Here is a 22,193-nt window from a genome sequence, read left to right on the forward strand (position 1 = left end):
TTAAAATACATATAATTATAGATCTTTGGAGAGTCTGTGATCTAACATTGCCCAAAGTTGGGAATTGATACCTACAGACACTCTGGAGCTCACTCCATCCTCATCTTACTATCTGTGATATTTGGGGATCTTTGGTCCTACAACAGAGCTTTTTATCCATGCACCCTTTGACCTTCCAATGACAACATCTCTCTATGATCGAACTGGACATTAACTGTCCTCTGCAGTTGCATCTATGGCACTTGGTCTTCAAGCTCAATTGGCACTTCTCATCTGTGACAAATTGGCTGAAGCTAATCAGGACAGGTCAGCTGTTACCCAAGGTGCCATGGGTGATAGTTGGAGGACCTTTACTAAGTCAAGAAGAGTCTTTACTCTCAGAAGAAAGACAAGGAACTATAATACTCTCGACATGCCTCCTAAACTGTACATTCACAACAATGATCATTCCGCCTATTCTCCAAATAAAGAATATGGCACTTGTCAAAGGAACACCTGAGATCTCTGATAAGAATGAGGAGGAGCAACTGGGACATAGCAACTAGGATCATTGCTTTATTTTCCTTCTCTTCTTTTTTCTCTCTCTTTTTTTTTTTTTAACAGAAACAGTCAGAAGCAGAACATAGGGTAGGAAATCAGATCTGCCAAGAGATGGATGAAAAGTGTCTACAATGCAACTCCCATCTCTCATGAGGTGCCTGGTTATATTTGCCCTTGCTCTCTAACCAGGCAAATACCCAAATATTCACAGTCTGAAAGGAAATCCTGCACTACCAACTCAACACTGGTGGGTGGGCTGGCACCCCAGGACCCAGGCTGCAGAAAACCCATCATCAGACCATCAGTCCCACACCATCCCCACACCCCTCCCAACTTCAGGCTTTTCAGATGATCCCTGAGGAGGAATATTAGGAAAAAAATCAACTGCTTTCTTACTGTATCGCTTTGGTCCATCTTCCAAACAAAATGAAAGGGTTAACGTGGCGTCATCTTCGAAAAACTCCGTGGCGAATGCATCCCACCAGAGGTTGTCGCTATCCTGCAAAGAGACAAGAGCTTAGATTACACAGGCCAGAGTGAGAGAGAAGCTCAGCGAAGACCAGGGAAGGAAAATGACAGGAAATCCCCATAGCAGCTTGTTGGATACTTAACATATCCGTGTGTGGCTGTTTGCATGAGGGCAGGACGGGCACTGGGGCCTCTGGTCACTATTCAGATTCATTTCCTCAAGTGAAGACTGAAGCCCAATTCAGCAAATTAACCTCATGCAAACTGGATAAAATAAATACTGCAGGACATATTTAGGAGGGGATTTAATAAGGCTCTTGAGATTACAGTAATTTTTGGAACAAATCCTTTTCACAAAAGAATTTTGCATTTTAGGACAAGCAAATTTCACTTCTTTTTATTATTATTGTTATTAATTATTATTACTTGCACTTTTACAGACTCTGGTTTTTGCAAAAGGAAATCTTAACATGACAATCAGATTAAGGAGAGTAAATCTTGAAAGATAATATTCAGAAAGAGGTGCCAGTAGCTTGTAATCCTGCATTAGCTATTTTGCTGAGAACTAGGTATTGCTGTGTTGACCGCGAGTGAGCTTAGGTACAATCAACCATTATACACACATGCCTTGTTTTGAGATTGTGGGATTGTGGGATTTTAAACAAGCATTTGCTAATTATTCAAACTATTGTTTAAAAAAAAAACAATAGTTTTTTAGAGCAGAGGGCCAGAGCACTGGCCATGTGGTAGGAGTTTGCTTTGCATGCACTAGCCTAGGGCAGACCATGGTTGGATCTCCCCCACCTCACCCCCCCACCTCGCATCCCAAATGATCCCCAAGCCAGGGGGCAATTTCTGAGCACACAGCCAGGAGTAACCCCTGAGCATCACCGGATGTGGCCAAAACAAACAAACAAACAAACAAAAAACATAGTAGAATACAGACCATCCACCTAAATCTCTGCTTGTGCTGGGTGGTGTGTTTCCCTCCCTCATACAAAAAAATCACTTTAAAATCTGTCCAGTTTACAAGGGTTAAATTTGTTGAAAATTTGGGCCTGAGAGATAATACAGCATGTAGGGCCTTGCACGAGGCCAACCCCAGGTTTTCCTTATAGTCCCAGGAGCCTGCCAGGAGTGATTTCTGAGCACATAATCAGGAATGATACCTGAGCACTGCTGAACATGGCCCCTCTCAAAAAAATAAAGCAAACAAACAATTGTTGTAAATCTCCAAACACAGACAGGTGTCCCCTACCACACTGAGTGAGGGAGAATGGGCTGTTTCACAGAGGGATTCATCTACCCAGGCATCAAACTCTATAAGGTGGTCATTTGACTCCCTGCAATGTTCTAATTTTCCAGTCTTCTATGCAGTAAATTTGTTATGGTCATATGTAGTTATAATTGCTCTTGGCCTCAGAAAGGAGCCTTCTGGAAACCATCGTTTTCAGTGAAGAAGTCAGTCTAGATAAAGAAATTCGGGGTGTCTTTTACTCAGTTCCATCCCAGTCACCACACTTATAGTCTATCATCCTTTTTTTAGTAAGACTATGAATAGGAATTCATACTAGGAGATCCATAACAGAATACAAAGTATTACCCCATTTCTCCTTTCAAAAAAAATTCATTGAACAATATTATCTGCAGACCCCTGGATGAGAAATCAATCTCTAGTCTCAAAGGGCTCAAACTCCATCTCCATGAGACACACAAACAGTGAGCAAGGAATAGGCTGCCTGGTTGCACTTGGCATAAGAGTATAAAGCTGGGTACTTTGGAAGTAGCCAGAGCTTCTAGGAAAATTTAGAAACAGTCGCCAAGGAAAAGAAACCCTGTTTGGGAGACGTTAGTCTATTTGACTACAAACTGCCACACAGATAGAAAACAAAAATGCCTGTTCCTAGGCATTCTGTGGACACAGCTCTTCAACACAGGTGTTGTGTAAAGCAATGAAAGTGCTTACATTCACCCCTGTTGGACACATGTAGGAGCTTTAGTGTTGGATTCGTCTAGTCCAAGTATATTCAGCAAATGATTGAAACTGGGTCCATGGCACACACACCACCATTCCTAACCTCTGCCTGGTTCATTTCTCTAGTATTCTTTGGAGAGATCAGGGTGAGAAACCATAATACAGGGAGAAAAGAAGAAAAAAGAATAGAAGGTCTGGCTTGAGACTCCTTGAAAATAGTAGTCAGCTGGTTTTGTAAGTTGCACCAAGCAATGACCAAATTGATCCCTCTCTGATTGAGTTTCTAGTTGTGGGTCGTTGAGAACTAAATCCCTTCCAGAGACTGATCTATAAACCCTTGGCCTGACCACATGTGAAGAGAAAGAGAAAGTGGTCATCAATGTCAAATTATGAATCACAAATTTTCCCCTAAGAACTAGACTGACCAGTTGGCCAATAGAAGGTGGTAGGAGGAAAGTTTCAAAGATGATCTTAAAGGAAGAATCCGAAAGAGAAGTCACTAAGTCGAGATCCCTACTTTGGCAGGGGAAGTAAGGAGTCATCTCAAGTAAAAAGTTACTGACTCATACACCAATCAATAAGCCTTAGATTGACAAGTCATAATTGGCATTTGGGGATTGGCAGGTTCAGATTAATATAAATGTTAAAACCAAGACTTTGAATTCTCAGAGATAGTATAGTCGTGCAACTCACATACTGGCCTATGTAAGTTAACAGTTACAATATTACATGTGTATATCATAAAGGCATTCTTGCCAGGAAGACCCATTCTTACCCCCTGGAAAGGGCCCAGCATAATCAGGACTTTGCCTAGAGGTAACCAAGGGGCCTCCTTATTTAGTTTGCTTTTTCTGTTTTTTGTCAAGAAGTGTCTGGAAAATGCCAATTTTCAACCCTTCGTTCCTTTTTATTTCTTACCCGACAGTTCTATTTTCCATTAGTTTGTGGATCAAATCATGATGCAATTGACAACTTGTAACATGCAATTATCCAAATATCTGACTGCTAGAGTGCTGTGAGATATTTGAGAATATGTAGCATAAGGTATCCCTCCATACTTAATAAAGTTAGTGCCTATAGATCAAGGAGCAAAGAAACAGAAAGACAATTTTTCCTCTGCTATTAGAGAGTTCAAACTTGATGTTCTGGGGACAGGCAGCAACTATGCTAAAGCATCTTGGAAGTGTCTTCAATGCCTGCCCTCAGTATTCCCTATACACACCCTATATACACAGGATAAGCCCTTAGTGGGTCTGAAATTACAACACTCATCTGGTACCATACTGCCTCTCTATTCAGCTACCTCTTTTGGGATACTTTGCTTGTCATGTTCAACAACATTTGATGTAGTAACTAAATATCCTTTATGATTGAATCTTTATTAACATTTCCTAATAGAGCAAGGAGGATAATATGATGAACATCTATGAGTTTATTTTTCCCAAATTAATCACTATGAAATGAATTATTTTCCTTTGGAACAAAAGTCAAACAATATAAGCAAAAAACAAATGTCTTAAGGCTGGAGAAGGCCTGTGTGGGGTTGGGAGGAAGGAATCTTGGGATAGTGGTCATGGGAATGTTGAACTGGTGAAGGATTTTTTTTGTATGTATGTATGTATGTATGTATGTGTATATATATATATATATATATAAAGGAAAATAATAGATAAGGCTTCCCAATTCTTACCACAGGCTGTGTTCTTTACACTGACTGTATAGAAAGAGGAGGTACAGTAAATGCATCCCATATACACCTCAACCCAGGCCCTTTGCCTGGTCTGTATTGTGAATTGGGAGACAAAAAAAAGGGCTGGAGAAGGCGTATAGAGGATAAGGTACTTGTCTTTTATGTGGCCAACACTTGCATACAGTTCCCTGAGTAGAGCCATGAGTGATCTCTGCACACAGAAGCAGGTTAAAGCCTTGGTGCCCCCATTGACTATGGCCCCCAAACTTAAAGAAGTAAATACATGTACTAGTTCCCCATTCCCCACAAGTTCTCTTTCCTCACCTCTACAAGGGCCCATGAACAAGTGTCTCATAGCAATTATAAGACTCTAATTTCTTTATTTGTTTTGGAAGCAAACCTGGTGCTGTTCAGTGTTTATTCCTAGCTCTGTACTCAGGGATCACATCTGGCAGGTTCAGGAGACCATAGAAAGTGCTAGGATTTGAACTCACATCAGCCATATGCAAGGCAAGCACCTTCCCTACTGTATTATTGCTACTACTATTATTATTCATTTTTGGGGAGCCACACCTATTTGATGCTCAGGGGTTACTCCTGGCTAAGAGCTCAGAAATTGCCCTGGCTTGAGGGAACCATATGGGACACTGGGGGATCGAACTGTGGTCCTTCCTTGGCTAGTGCTTGCAAGGCAGACACCTTACCTCTTGTATTATTTATTATCATGTATATATGCTATATTATTTAATAATAATTATTAATTATTTTAATAATGTTATTACTGCTACTGTATTATTGTATATACATAAAATATGCATTGTATACAAATATACATATCCATAAATTAATAAATGTACATGGTGCTCATGTTTAATTTTAATGGCATTATTTAAAATTTTCTTTAAAGTTGCTTTTATAATTCAGGGTTGTATTTTAGAGATCAATCCATTTTAAATACACACAACAAACACACACACATGAACATGCATACATTTGACTTCTTCCTTTACATAAGCCACAGGACAATACAAATTAATATAACCATTTTTGCTATAGTCATCTCCCATTTCTAACTTTTACCCGTCACAGCAATGCTGTGTTCAGCATCTATGAGGTGTCCCTTTGCACCTAAGAGTCAGAATTTCTCTGGGACACATAGCTAAAGGGTCAGGCTTACGCACAGTGTCTAAACACAGGTATGGATAGAGTTAAACTCTTCCATTAATAAACCCTTATGCTTCCAGACCCAAGACTTCAGGTCTGACTAGTACAGAGCAGGAATAAAATGGTTACAGAACAGGACCCAGCTATTCCAGGAGAAGGGTGAGACCCTGAAAAATCAAAGGGGCAATTATGGGATCATCATCATCATCATCATCAATACTTTTTTGTCCGATTTTATTAAGCAAAAGGAGAATGATTTTTTTTTTAAATCAGCACATATACCTCCCCACCACACACACACACACTCTCAGAAGCCTTCATTGTTTTCAAAAATGCCTCTGGGGAAAAATAATTAATAAGGAAAAAACCAAATTTGAAGGAGAATGGAGATGGAAACCCACCTGGCACCTCTACCCCAACGCTCCTCATCGAAGTCCCCCTTTTCCCAAAAGACAAGTTTGTCCAGCACCCTGTTATCTGGTGTCTGAAAGAGGCATGCTAGTTTTTAGGGACTATTACTGATTAGAATGTGGATTCCCAAAGCTGGAAAGTAACAATAGTGCCATTGGGGTCAACAGGTAAATAAAGATAAAATAAACTCAGCCTGAACACAGGCAGGGGAGTGGCGCTGACAATTCTCATAGATTTTAATTAGGTGAAAATACCATGGATGCCTCTCTACTCTAAATAGCCCCTCTATACATTTCTGCAATTAAATTCCTGGGTCCTTTCATCCCATCTCATAGGTGAAGCCCGATACCATACTACCTCCCAGCAGCTAAATCATCTCTCAGGTTGGGAGGTGTGCTTGGGTCCAACAATGGAAGGGAGTCTTAATTATATTTTAAAACCCACAAAAGCACACTTTCCTTCTGACTTGGAGTCTTCCCCTGCTCCCTTCTCTGTCCCTCTTCCCCAAAATCAGAATCCCAGAACCAGGACTGCCCCCCGGCATCTTTAACTTCAGCACTGACAGGTTATGTGGGATTTTTGCCAGAGTAATTATTTTTCAATTCAACAATAATGAGAAATTACCATGGTAACCACTTGTCACGTGACACACATACAACATACAACCCCCCCTCCAAAGAATGAACTACACATAAAGCATCTATTCCTTGAAAACTGTAAGATTTATTTTTTTAACTAAAATAAACAGGCCAGAATGGAGAGGGTGTCAGAAGGACCCTGAAAACAGCTCGATAAGAGAGGCCTTGACTTTATTCGGTATTTGCAGTTCTAGGAAATTGTGATATGTCGCCATAAAATCACACCTTATTGTGTATGTGTACATAGGCACACACAAATGCACACACAGCACTTGAGTACTTTGAATTTTACCATTTCAACCATCTACATTTACCATACCAGCTAAGTTCTCTCAGAAGACCTTGAAGGAATCATTAGTGCATTTCAATGATACAGGCTGAAGTCTGTCTAACCTTTCTATTCTGCCTAAATTCCATGCCCTATTAAATTTGAGACAAGCCATGGCCAAGAAGCAAAAAGCTACTATGTTCTTCCCCTTTCTTCTTACTGAAGGCAGAGCAGTTTGCTTAATTTTTCCAAAGAGAGCCTTCTCTGAGCATCCTTGATCTTGCATTGAAACATGGTTATTGCAAGTGAGATGCCTTTAGTAACAGTTACAGAGCACTTTCTAGATGTTGGCCACCATTCTGAGGTCACCATTTATTGAGATCACAGAAATCCTCATGATAAATTCTCAAGATAGCCTTATGGGATGATGAGACCATTGAGACCCAGAGATTAATAATATATGCTTAAAATGACACTAGTTATCCCAGTTGAAGAAAGCAAGAGGTTCAAACATGGGGACTCTGATTTTTGAGTGAAAACTCTCATAATCACTCTATAATAACGTTCCATAGTCTAGAAAATGATCTTCAAAATATCTAAAGCCTTCTTAGTTGTTTCAACATTCAGTTAGTGTTAATTGTGCAGAAAATTAGAGCTCCCCATAAAACCCAAAAAAAACTGTCCACCCCATCTTCGGAGAACAACACGAAGACCCAATCAGAAAAGCAACAATGTTAGATCATTTTCTCCTCCCAGTTGGCAAAAATAGGAGATTTAATACACATAAGGAGTGATAAAATTCTCCCTTTTTATTCATGGGACTAAAAAAACTCATGTGTCAAGAATAGTATTTTTTTTCTCATTCTCAATTATGATTTTGTTCACTCTTGGCTAACTTGCATTTTATTGAAAAGCAGACTTTAGTTATCATTTGGAAGGGAAATTCCAAAATGTCATTTTACCAGAACAATAAATTATGAGCCTTGATAGACCATCTCGGGGCCCAATCCCAATTGTCTCCTGGAAAGGGTTTGCTATATTTCACTTTCAGGGTCAACACTGCTGCTACCTGGGAAAGAAGTATGTTCAAACAGACAAGGCAAGACTCAACATTTGGGAGAGTTGGGCCTCCAGCAAGAGATCTTGGCCTACTAACATCTGGCAAGATTCATCCTATACCTACTAAATCAGCAATGAACAGTGATCATTCAAAAGAGAAATGGTATTTCCACGGATGTCAGTTTAATGACCAAGATATGTACATGCTGATCTGCTGAAAGTGATTATTTTTGGTCACTGAATTCAACGTGATCATAATTTTATCCCGATCGTAGATTAATGATGTCTTTAAAGCTTGGAATTCTATATGCTTTATGCTGATCTATTATAAGGTCTGATGTATTTTACATACATAATACCTAATCCTGGACAACAAAATACCGAGTTAACTAAAACCCAGTATAGTCTCCAAATCCAGAGTATTTCTGATTGGTTGAACACTTTCATTCATTCTCTTCTCTCTTCACCTGTATCCCCACCACATCAGTATTTAAAGAAGGGATCTGGGCAAGTCTAACAGTTTATGAGTAAATTATTCTTATCAATTTGTATCTTATTGTACATCCTCATTAAATGGAAGGAAACTCAGGCTGGAAGAGGTAAAAAAATACACACACACACACAAATGTTGTTAAGAGCATCAAAATCTGAGAAATTGTTCTGCAAAACTGAACTTACTGTAGCAGTGAGATTTGGAGGAAGGAAGGGGGTTGCTGAGGCAGATTCTGATAGTTGTGGAGAAAAGTAGATAACCTGGTAGAGAGTGTGGTTTGGGACTACTGAATTCACAAAACCATAGCATTGATAGTATAGAAAGTTGAAATCACAGTGACAATTTTTTTTTGTTTTTTGGACTACACTCAGGGTTCACTCCTGACTATGGGCTCAGAAATCGCTTCTGGCTTAAGAGACCGTATGGGATGCTGGGGGATTGAACCGTGGTCCATCCTAAGTCAGCGTGTGCAAGACAAATGCCCTACCACTTGCTTCACCGCTTCAACTCAGCACAGTGACAAAAATTTTATTTGTTTCTTTTGTTTTTTTGTTTGTTTGTTTGTTTGTTTGTTTTTTTGCTTTTGACTTTTGGGTCACACCCAACAGCACACAGGGATGTTACTCCTGGATCTGCGCTCAGAAATCACTCCTGATAGGCTCGGTGGACCATTTGGGATGCTGAGGATCAAACTCAGGTCAGCCACATGCAAGACAAATTCCCTAACCACTGTGCTATTATTCTGGTCCCTGAAATTTTTATTTTATTTTTAAAGGAGGTATATACCAAGATTACAGACCTTTGAAGAGATACCATAATATCCTAGATATTTGGCTCCTGAATGTATGTGTGTGTGAGTGTGTGTGTGTGTGAGTGAGTGAGTGTGTGTGTGTGTGTGTGTGTGTGTGTGTGTGTGTGTGTGTGTGTGTGTGTGTGTGTGTAAGAGGGAGTGGGTTGATTATACGTGAACTTACTCATGGGCTATTCCTGCCTCTGTGCTCAGGCCTGACTCATTCCTAGCAGTGCATCAAGAACCATATGTAGCACAGGGAGTCAACTAGTAATACCACACATCCACCCACAAAAGTTTGCCAATTATGCCTTGTATATCATTCCAGTGTGAAGGAGGCAGAGTGTTTTCTTTAGAATTAAATTTGCTATTTGATACTCCAACACTGAAACATGCATGGTCAAATATTAAAAATAATAAACAGAAGACGCTCTGTAGGTCTATTTTGGAGATGATACTGCATTGCATTATTCTGGAAGAACAGGGCTCTACCATGACAGTGTACACCATTCCTCACATGATATCATCCTATCCAGGAAGTAGGGGCCCTGCAGTGCAGGAAAATGGGATGAAACAGCGATTTTACCCTGAGAAAATATATGGCCTGTTCCAACATACACACAACAGACAGGAGAGATTTTCTGGATAAGCTTACGAAATATTAATGTTTCTTTTCTTTTTTTTTTCTTTTTTTTTTTTTTTTTTTTGGTAACCTACCCCTAGTGGAGCATCTAAATCTAATGACAAGAATAATCTTTAGATTTCAGTACAAACTGGAAGACAGAGTTAGAAGTGATCCAGGGATTCAGGAGCCTCTGAAAACATGCATGTTTTTTTTCCATCGTTCTTTGGGGGAGTGAGAGAAAGTTTTGTTCACACAGACAAATATAAAAAATAAACTCATGCTATTTCAAAACTGAAAGAAAACAGCAGATTTCTCTGGACAGTGTCAGCGGCTTTGCTTCTCTTCCATTTTCATGTCTGTTTGGCAAAGAACATAAACCCTTCCTGATAACCCAGTCATGTCCCTGTCTGGATTAGGGCTCCAAGCTTTGCCCTGAATTCTAAACTGCTGCTCTTGTGGCTTCACTGACTCCCAGTTTCTACACAGACATCTTGGGGCACAGAACCACAGTCACTCCTGCTCGAGCCCCACAACTCAACCATTTTCTCCAGCACTTTCCATCTCAGGCATATAATTCCAGTTTCCTATATTCTAAAGGCCAGCAGTTAGGGCATATTATTAATAATAGTAGTAGTATTGTTATTATTTTTAATTATTATTTTGTAAGAAGAATGTTGAACACTCTTTTTGTTCTAATTACCATTGAATCTTTTGCTTTTTAAATGTGTCATTGTTTTACCTATATAAAGGACCACCAAGTTTAGCTCTCTCTCTCTCTCTTTCTCTCTCTCTCTCTCTCTCTCTCTCTCTCTCTCTCTCTCTCTCTCAATGTATGCATTTGTTACTACTTCCACTGCTAAAGGTCCAGGGCTAAAAAAAAATTAAAAAAAAAAACACTCCTCTGATCATGCCTCCCACCCCAAATCTCCTTTTCCCTTGGTCACTACCATAGTTTCCACTGAGTCTAGGACTCAATTTTGTTATTCAATTGCCAGTTTGTTTTCTGAAGATATTCATATTCCATGCAGGAATACTATAAGTATTCAATAATTGAATAATGTTACTATTCAATAATTATCTTATACTTTCTAATTTATTTTATGTGACAGTTTTAGATTATCTCTAGATCCATTTGTTTCATTCCTGAAAATATCATTTCATATTTTCTAAGGGTAGATTAGTATTTAATTTCATGTTACTAGACCACATCTTCTTTCTTCAGTCACCTGTATGGCTAGTTGGTTGGTTCAGGACAAATTCTTGATTTCTCTTTAATCTCCCTTCTACCCCCTCAACAAGCCCCGTGAGTTCACTTGCAGCATGTACTGAAACTCCCCCATTCTTAACCCTTTAGTCTGGGCTCCAGTAACTCCAGCAGAGACCTGGAATCACTTCCGACTCCTTCCTGCATCACCCATGTTTCCCTGAGTCTGTGCAGAGTGGAGCAGACACTGATCTTTCCACGAGCTGTAGAGTGACATTCCAGTCTCTCCTTCCTTCAAGCTATTTCCTGGCTCCTATTGCTGTGGACACACCATGGACCACCCAGCACTCCAAGTTGAGAGTTTGGTCTTCTCCTGTCTCAGCCTCAGCTCACTTGACTCAGCACAGTTCAAAGACTTGACCTCTGGGCACAGACCTGCCCTCTGCCCGCAGGCCACCTTTCTCCCCATCAGGTTTTCATTGACTCATCCAACTGCAATGAGATAATTTCTTTCCGCTTTATATAGTTGGCTTTCTTGCCATTCAGATTTCTGCTTCTGTATTATTTTCCATCAACAATAGGATCTTTGATTTCAAAGATCCTATTGATATGATCTATGTTTTTCTTCTGGGAAGCACTTATCATTGAATTCTGTTTATTGGCTTAATGTCTTCCTACCTGCTGGAGCAAATAAGTTCATTAAGAGAACAATATCCTGCTGATTACTGTAGTATGGAGCCTGGCACATAATAGAGGTTTAATAAATGGTTGCCAGAACAAATGTGCATACATCAATTATGTCCCCCAAACACAACCAAAATTTTAAAATATAAAAATGTTCAAGAAATTAATTTCATCTTGAACTTCTAAGAAGCAGTCAGACGTGCTCCAGACTTGTCACAACCCAATTGACCGCAACCCTATAATAGAGTCCCAGGAATTTACCAGAATCTTTATTCACTTTAATTTTAAAAATAAATATATGCCATGAATTAAAAGCATTAAAAATATTCATGCCCTTTGACTCAGTAATTCTATTTCTGGGAATTCATCCAAGGAACATAATCCAAAAATATGTAAATGCTTTATAAGCAAAAAAAAATTTCACCATAGGAGCATTCATAATGGCATAAAAAGGAGGAGGGCATGTGGTAATAATGTGTACCCTACAGGAGAGAAATAATTCAGGATTTGACCAGCAGAAAGAAAATAGGAGCTTTAATGTAATATGTACTCATGGATTATAAAGCACAAAGGCATTCTTATAGGAGAATATAAAAAAGAAAGTAGACAGGCAAGCAGTAGGGTAGAATGGAAAGCTGAGGAACATAGTATGTATAGCCAATAAGCACATGACAAAAGTACTCTTGCCAGGAATTGAAGGAAGGGTGACCTCTCCAATGAGTAATGCTGAAACAAACTGACTTTTCACATGGCTAAAATAAATTTCATTTTCCTCCCTAAGACCAAACCTAGACCCCAGAAAGATTCAGCAGATAAGTGAAGCAAAACAAAATAATATTCCAACTCTTAAGATAAATGAGACACTTTAGCAAGTTCTCCAAATAAGGGACAGTGTTATAAGGCACACATGAATCATGTGAAAAACCAGTGGTCCACTGCATGTATCCAGTTGGAAACATTTTATGGTCCATAAACATTCTAACATTGCTACCAAACCGAATCACAAGCTATGAGACAACTGGTCCCAAGAAAAGATGGCAAACAGTGATCGCCTTGAATATCCACTAATATCTTGTTGAAATACAAATTAGTAAAGTGCTGAAGAAGGATTTGTAATATTTCTCCAAAATTGCCAATAAAGGATGGAGATTTTTTTTTCTCACTGATTACCAAGCACAGGTAAATTAAAGGCATTACACAGCTACATGACTGAAAATGCCTCATGCTATAAGAAAAAGTTGGGGGACAGGAGTTCCCACACTGCATTCCTACTACAAAAGGCCTCAGCACTGAGGAGGCAATAAGAAGACACCTACAGTGTCTTGCTGAACATCATCTCAGCCAGACACACTTGTCCTCTCGACCTTCTATCCCTTCAAGCAACTTTCTTCTCACACAGCCATCTTTCCCACCCACTCTTTACTGCTTCCTCTGAGCTCTGTCCTGTGATGCCTCAATCCTGTACATTCCTAGGTCTTCTAATCAGCAGGAAAATACTTCACTTTCTAGACTGAGATGTGAAATGATTAAATTTTGTCTTGAGGGGGATCTCCCTCCTACTACTAAGGGCCACTAAGACAACACTCTGTGATACTGGAAAAACCACACATTCTCTGTGATGCCAGGAATTAATTTAGGAGCACATGTGTGCTAGGCCTGGGCTCCAGTCCTTTAAAATGTCTTCTGTCTCACTGCATTATTATTTTCCTAATTTTCAATGAATATAAAGCTCTTGTTGACTCCTGGAATGTGCTGTTTTTGTTGTGTAGATCTGGTTTTTGCATTCTTCTGTCTTAATGTTGTGGAGACACAGTATTCTTTGTCTTTCTTGGTATTATTCAGGTCATTTAATTATGACCTGAATACTATACATTAGCCTTTTTAGGATTTTCAACTTTATCACCAGGCAGATACTATGACTGTCCTTATTTTACAGGCAAGAAAACTAGAAAAGTTCAGAGAAGCTTTACTGACTTTACCCATCACACAGATCATGCCTGTTAGAAAGTTTTCAATGCCATATTTCCTGAAATCATCCCCCAGAACATATTTCCTTGAACTGAGTAGAGGAAGAAAGAGATGGAAAGAATATTGTGCAAGATCATTAGTAAGAAATTATCTAGAATAATTGGCCATGAATGTACATACCTAGTGAGTCATAAAAAAATAGAAAAATGCCCATCATTGATGAACCTCTAAATAAATGGTTGTGTATAATGGTATGTAGTGAAAGGAATTAAATATTGATAAACATGTCTGCAGGTTCCTCAAATGCAGTATACAAAATGAAAGAAGACAGACAGAGCATACAATGTCATGTGTGACTGCACTAAAAGGAGGTAGGCCAAACTCCTGGCTCTACCATACACCAGCTCTGTGTTCACATGTAGTGGTGGAAGCCCACTGTCTTTGGTTCATTGTATGTAAACTTCTCTGTATAAATATCTCATCTGTCATCTGACTACTTCATTGGGTAGCAAGTGGACTCAGCACTGGAACAAAATAAACACCCATCCAAGGGCACACAGGTTGGGTGGTGAAAAAAGTCTTAAGCTCCTGCTGCTGAGGATACTAAAAATATTGATCAATAAGGTACCTTCTTTCCCTGGGCACACACAGTCATCTGAAATGCTGGCAACAATACTTTGCTCTATGAGCAAGAGCAAGTTATTCCATCAGAGTCACCTTTGCTGTGAAATGGGAATAAGCTGGAAATTACCTTGAGGTGATAAATGGATGAAGTGAAATGATTCATTAAAATATCTAGCACAGTGCTCAGTATTGCTAACAGTCATATCCACAAGTGAATTTTTTATAATCCATCATTATTGTTCTGGCAACTTGTATTAGCTGACCTAGTCATCAAAGAAAGTTGATGAGTATCTCCGTTCTCCAAAATGTAGATCAGTCTTAACATGGCTATCATCTGTATCAATAAATGGGTATAAGCTAGTGCTTTTGTATTCTAAACCATGGCCTCCTCCTGTCTCCATCTTAAGATTCAAACTTCTCATCAGGTTCAGTTGTTTTGTTTTACACTCTATCCCTTGTGCCTTATCAAATGCCTGCCTAGGAAAGAATAAGGAGTGTCCAATGCAGTTTTATAGAGTTAAAGTCTCTACCTCGCATGTCAGACTCAAACCTCCAGTTATATTTGGTTCAGGCAATTTGCATCTCAGCATCTCAGGAATTTCAGCCTTTAGCTATTCAATTTACTTCCTTGTCAACCAGTGATTACAATTTATAAGGCAGAAGAGAGCCAGAGAAAACTGGGACTTGCCTGACAACTCCCATATTTGGTCTTGTAGGATTCCTCACATTGCCATTTTCTCTCTCTTTTCTAATTCTGTAGGATATAGGAAGCTGGGTTCTAATACTGAGCCTCCTACTTAGATGATCTTAGACAAATCCAGATCCAACTTCAGTTCTTTGTTTCCGAAGCCTTAAATTTCTACCTTAATTATAACATCCAGTTGTCATTTTCTCTAAAATCATAGACTTTGAATGTCCTATCAATAGCCCTAACTAGGTCCAGATCAGTTCCACTTAAGAACTGTTGTTAGGGCCAACACAATATTATAATGGGTAGAGTGCTTGCCTTGCTTGAGGTTGAGGTTGGATTTAATCCCCAAATCTTCACATGCTCCCTTTTACCCCTTCAAAAATGACTCCTGAGCAGAAGTAAACCATGAGCATCACCAAATGAGGCCCCAAAACAAACACAAAACAAGCAACAACAGAAAATACAAGATCACAGAGATTTTCTTTATTGACTCACTAAAATCATATGTGTGTCTTGGGAGAGTTTTCTAAAGCAATCAAAACACTTTCCATTTACCTAATGGAAATGCAGTACCATCTGTAGCATGAAATAATTAACGATGGGGCTGGATGGCGATGGATGGAGGCCTCTGTGCTTAGGCCCCAGCCACGTGGCTTCATCCCCATTCAGCTGGCAAATTCCAGGCCCAGGTAATCGGCGTAATCAAAACTTACTCACAGGCAGGCTTTAGGAAGAATCATCTTTATTCAAGCCCTAGCCACCACGTGTGTGTGGCCTATCTCATAACCTTTTAAGCAATAGTTATTCTTGGCCCTGCATCTAAACTCCTTTCAGCCATCTTTCCTTTGGGCTCCATGCGGCCCCATGATCCAAAAGCCAGGGAGCCGAGCCGGGCCAAGAGAGGAACGGCCAAAGGCCCGAATTCCCTTGGTCCATGCCTTATCTAACCTTTTCCAGACCCCTCCCAGGAATGGGAGGGGCTTGCAGGTAAGGTTACGCCTACTATCCGGTTCCCAAGACCCCTCCCCGAAATGGGTGGGTCTAGGGTCTCAAATGGGTACACCCACACCATCAGTCTACAATATCGCTACAGTTGCTCTGCCTTTAAAGTCTTTCCCCCCAATTTTGGGGTCCAGGCAATTTCTTCTACAGACATCTGCTGAAATACCCATTCAAAACACTTGCTGTTTCCACCTAATGCCAACTCCCTGTTATCACCTGTTACAGCACTAAATCAATTCTCCTTTATCTTAGAATGCCAATAATTGTCACAGACCCAAACAATAAAATGTCCCCTCAACACCCCAATCAGTGCTAGAAGGTCCAAGGCATTCACAATAATGTCATATATCTACATATATATTATTTGAACTGTGCATAAAGATGAACAGCATAGGCATTTTATATATAAGAAATCCAAGACTCAGAAATGTCGAAAAATTTCTTCCAAATCATCTTGAAAAAAAATATCAGACAGAAGCTATATATAAATCTCACTTCCAGGTCTTGGGCTTCTATTTTAAATATAAGGGCCATTTGCCAAAACTCTATAAGAGAAGTTTAGATTCAAATTATGCAATATAAAAACATATATAAATACCAATGTGCGTGTCCCTAGAATGATTTTTCATCATCACAACTATGTGGTAACAGTAATACAATGAATAACCAAGAATTACTGAACATTTTCTCTGTGTAATGAATTATGCATTTTTTAAATTATTTCATTCAATGCTGTGACCTTCTTCTGAGGTTGAAATTACTGTTTCCAATTTACAGATGAAGAAAGTAAGGCTCAAAGAAGCTCAGTAATTTAGCCAAGCTTCCTCTAGGAGAAAGGAAAAAATTCTACTCTTGGCAGCTGTTAATTTTATGTGCCAACTTGATTAGGTCACCAGGTTAAACATTATTCTGGTGAGTCTGTGAGGGCATTCCTGGATGCGATGAACATTTTAATTAGGAGTAAAGCATTTTACAAGAAGGCCTCAACTAATCAGCTAAAGACCTGAATTGAGCAAGGTGGGCTTTTCAGGTTCTTAAACAATTGTGTTGGTCATGTTGTCGTCTTGCCCTGAGTTTGGACAAGCAATACCAACTCTGCTTGTTCATTGGCTCTGAACTCACACTAAAGTCACAGCACTGGTGAGACAGGGTGTCCAGCTCATTGTTTCAAACTGCATATCTTGGAACTTGTCCTTTGTTCCAATTCCTAAACTCTATGCCAATTCCTTCAAAGAAGTCTCTAATGGACCTATACACATAGATATATAGAAGTGTCTTATTGACTCTGTTTCTCTGGAGAACCCTGAGTAGCATGAGTGACCTATGCATGAGCCCTAACATGTCACCATTCTCGGCATTAAGTATAAATAGAATTCATTTTACTAATGGTGGAGAAAATACATTAGTAAAGAGTCCACTAAAAACAGTTCATTATATACAATTGTATTTATGTGTGTTATTTTTTGTTTGGAGGCCATACCCAGTGGTGCTCAAGGCTTACTCCTGGCTCTGCATTCTGGGTCCCACTGCTGATGGGACCAGGGTGCCATAAGGGATAACAGGGATCATACCTGGGTCGATTACATGCAAAACAATCATCTATCTCTCTGACCCCAGGATCAAATTGTTTTGTGTTCTTCTAACAGTTTATATTTTTAGAAAGTCATACTACAGAAGGGATTGGGGAGATTCCCATTTGCTTGGACATTGTAGCTGTCACATACACTATGAGGATGACCTTGGATAAGTTATCTGACCACTCAAAGGAAGTGGTTAAATGGATTTTTTATACCTATGTGTCTCAGAGTGCGATGAGGTATAAATGAGATCAGGTGTTAGTTATTTTTAATTCCATCATTTGAAAAACCACCCCAAAAGTTAGAAAACAAGGGGGACAGCAACTGACTTCAGGAACAATGTACCATGCAAAACAGATACTAATTCTGTTTAATCTGATTCTTGTCCAGTCATCTTAACTGAAGGCTAAAAATGATTCTTGAGTAATAAAGGGAATTATAATACACAGTTGTGGAAGCTCAGAGAGCAATTTCAGCACAGAAGCAAGTGATTATGCATTGCAACAAATTAAAAACTCAAAGGGGAGGGGGAAGAGGAAGGAAACGAAAGACCACTCAAATCCCCCAAGAAACACTATTTAATAAAGCAAACTCTATGTTCCATAGAATTCCAATCAAGGAACATTTTGGCCACATGGAAGCAATTAGAGACATCTATGATTTAATGAAAATGCAAAAGCCAAGAACAAACAAAACAACTGTGTAACAAGAGGCCATTTCTCATATCCCTACCACCGAACTCAGAACATAGAATGGCTGAAAAGCTTGTACTCCTGACACACAGCTAATATCAGCACAAGAGATGGTCCCCCAAAGTCAGGTCTGCTGTACCATTTGTGAAAGCACAAAGAAAGTGTGCTTTAAACAAAGCAAAGAGCAGGCATAGATCTCATTAAGTGAGGACAGCCTCCAAGGGTGGCATTAGACCAGTCATCCCTGGGGAGAAAATACAAATTTTGTCTTCCCCTTCGCTGACCTTGGTGAAATTCAAGCCCAGTTCTTTATGCAGTCTTGAAGTTCCACTTTGCCAGCTATAAACATCAAATATGCTTTGATTTGGAGCAACTTCCCCTCTCCCTAAACAACAATTTTAGCCCCTCATGAACTAGACCATTTCCTGCAGAGGAAGGAGGAGACAAATTTGTCACTGATATCACCCTCTGCCCCTCAGACCCACACTCCTGTCACCTGATCTCTGTTCTTCAAACATTTCCCATTAACTGCTCTAACCTAGATTTGGCACTTGCTGTTTCCCCATCTGTAAAGCTGAGCATGCACTATCTTGGCAGATTGGCACCTCATTTACTATTTAGATCTCCGCTCAAATATTACCTCTCAGAGAGAGAACTAGCAGGTCCTAGTCCTACCACTAAATGTAAAAACTCAAGTTACTTTATGAAAGATCACGTTGGATTTACTTATGAAAACCTATCATGACCCAAAGTTAATCCTACTACTAATATAAATGTGTCTGTTTCCTGGTTTATTTCAACTACTTCCCTTATCCAGCCTCCATGCATACTTCTTACCCAGTCATACTCACTAAAGAATAATAATGAACCTACAGCTATAATCATTCTCAAGGTAATAAGTATATGGTTTCCCCCATTATCCCAAAGTAGAGCATTTCTATGACACCCTTTGGAAAACAACATGGTGTAAAGAAGTAATTACCATTACGTTGCATGGAAATTTTTCTGAAACTGCCCAAAAATGCCTCCCACAAAGTAGACTACATCATTCCAAATCACACATAATAACCTACAATCATACTCACCTATAGCAAAGACAAGCATGCTGCAATGAATTCACAATCTATATATAATATATAAAATATATAATATATTAATAGATTGTAAATAATAAATATTATATAATGATATAATATATAATCATATTATATAGATATATTGTATTGTATTATATTATATTCTTTTGGAGGGGGATTGGGTCACACCCGGCAGCACTCAGAGGTTACTCCTGGCTCTATGCTCAGAATCGTTCCTGGCAGGCTCAGGGGACTATATGGGATGCCGGGATTCGAACCACCATCCTTCTGCATGCAAGGCAAACACCTTACCTCCTTGCTATCTCTCCAACCCCTATATTATATACTAACTTGCAATAAGTCCTATGAAAGAAGAAATATTAAGCTTTTTATGCTACTCTCTCTCCTAACTGTGTTTCTCACTTTTACCACATTCTCCAGCACTAATAGATAGGTGTTCATAATAGAATGAGTATGCAAAACAGTGGACTGATTAGGGTGTCTAGGTCTTTGGAAAGTCTGGTTAAGTCAAGCAGTATCTTCATTTTTTCACTCATTCTTTTGGCATTTGTTGAGTTAGTTAAGTAGGACTCAGATGATGAGGCTACAATAGTAGATTAAGTGTGCTTTTTGTCCCAAAAAGTCAGCACTAGAGTTGAACAGGAGAAGGAAGCAGCCCACTTCAAAAGAATGGGAGATGAGGAACAGACACACGGCTGTTAGTAATGCTACCTGGCCCAGGATGTGGAATGTCAAAAGTCCACACTCTTAATGAGGTAAGGGCTCTTGTGACTGCTATAACACATTGCCATAAAACATGGTAAAATAGAGAGCATAAAAACCGGCTAACCTTTGCAAAAGCTGGCTCCCTGTGTGTGACACCAGGCGGGGAAAATCCGCGAAAGTACACCGGCCCAGTGGGGCTCAGCTGTGAAAGACTGTGAGTGTGACCTGTCTATGTCTGTCTACTGTCCTCTTGCGTGAAACTCTTGCGAGTGGGGCAAAAAGAGCCTCCAGAAACCTCGCTCGCCCAGACGCCATTTTCAGGGAGGGACTTCAGAGCATAAAAGCCGGCTATCCTTTGCAAAAGCTGGCTCCCTGTGTGTGACACCAGGCGGGGAAAATCCACGAAAGTACACCGGCCCAGTGGGGCTCAGCTGTGAAAGACTGTGAGTGTGACCTGTCTATGTCTGTCTACTGTCCTCTTGCGTGAAACTCTTGCGAGTGGGGCAAAAAGAGCCTCCAGAAACCTCGCTCGCCCAGACGCCATTTTCAGGGAGGGACTTCAGAGCATAAAAACCGGCTATCCTTTGCAAAAGCTGGCTCCCTGTGTGTGACACCAGGCGGGGAAAATCCGCGAAAGTACACCGGCCCAGTGGGGCTCAGCTGTGAAAGACTGTGAGTGTGACCTGTCTATGTCTGTCTACTGTCCTCTTGCGTGAAACTCTTGCGAGTGGGGCAAAAAGAGGCTCCAGAGGAGCACGGCCGCTCCGCTTCGCTACGCGGCCGTGCACTCTTTCTAAGGAAAGAACTCCATTGCAACAAGAAGGAAAAATCACACTAAGAACGGCGCTATATCACAGAAGCAAACATTTCTCTCTGGACTGTCTTCTCTGTTGCATGCTCGGGCCTAAGATTTGGCCCAGTGTGAGGCTTCATCCACAGAGGACTCCCCTCCCTTAGAGGCAAGTCAGCCCATCCAGAAAGGGAGGAGCCAGAGGAGTGTGCTGCCTACATCATATAGACAATGAATACCACCACAACACGTAGAAAAACCCACAATACAAGTGTGACAATGGGGAAACAACGCAGGCCAGCATCAGACATAGAGAATGAAGATGACAATTCTGAGGACCAGATAATGACTGAACAACTAATCAACCTCTCAGATAAGGACTTTAGACTAGCAATATGGAAGGTGCTCAACAGACTCCAAGAAACCATGGATCGAGTTGAACAGAACACTAATAAGAACCAAGAAAATATGAAGGCAGAAATGACAAAACTCCAAACTGAAATAACATGTCAACTAACAGGACTGAAAAAGTCAGTAAACGAAGTGAATGACAAAATGGATAAGCTCTGGGACAGGGTATCAGAAGCTGAGAATAGACTTGGTGCTGTGGAAGATGAGATACATAACAATTCCATACAGCAGGAGAGATTGGACAAAAAACTTAAAGCAAATGAGCAGACAATGGAAAAATTAGTCAAAGAATGGGAACAGACGAAAATAGAAGTCTATGATAAGATCAACAGAAACAACTTAAGAATCATTGGAGTCCCAGAGACCCAGGAAGAAAATTTCCAGGAAGAATCAATGGTCAAGAACATCATTAAAGAGAAACTTCCAGAGCTAAAGAATATATGTGATCAAATCCTGCATGCCCGAAGAGTACCAACCAAAAGAGACCCCAGAAAAACCACCCCAAGACACATCCTAGTCACAATGACAAATCCCACAGATAGAGACAGAATTCTGAAAACAGCAAGATCAAAAGGGGAAATCATGTTCAAGCAAGCTTCCCTGAGATTTACAGCAGACCTGTCACCA

The 22,193-nt window shown here is 40.0% G+C and overlaps 1 protein-coding gene and 1 non-coding gene across 2 annotated transcripts in view; one reads left to right on the plus strand and one right to left on the minus strand.

Moving 5' to 3' along the window:
• LDB2 (LIM domain binding 2) overlaps positions 1-22,193 on the minus strand; it is a 387,724-nt gene that overhangs the window by 241,350 nt on the left and 124,181 nt on the right. The window contains 1 exon segment of the mRNA XM_049789969.1: positions 937-1,039. Coding sequence (XP_049645926.1) covers positions 937-1,039 — 103 coding nt within the window.
• On the plus strand, positions 4,657-4,789 carry LOC126033291 (small nucleolar RNA SNORA51). The gene has a single exon (XR_007504400.1). It is a non-coding gene; the product is annotated as a small nucleolar RNA SNORA51 (small nucleolar RNA).

Source organism: Suncus etruscus, chromosome 16 (genome assembly GCF_024139225.1).
Source record: "Suncus etruscus isolate mSunEtr1 chromosome 16, mSunEtr1.pri.cur, whole genome shotgun sequence".
NCBI lineage: Eukaryota > Metazoa > Chordata > Mammalia > Eulipotyphla > Soricidae > Suncus > Suncus etruscus.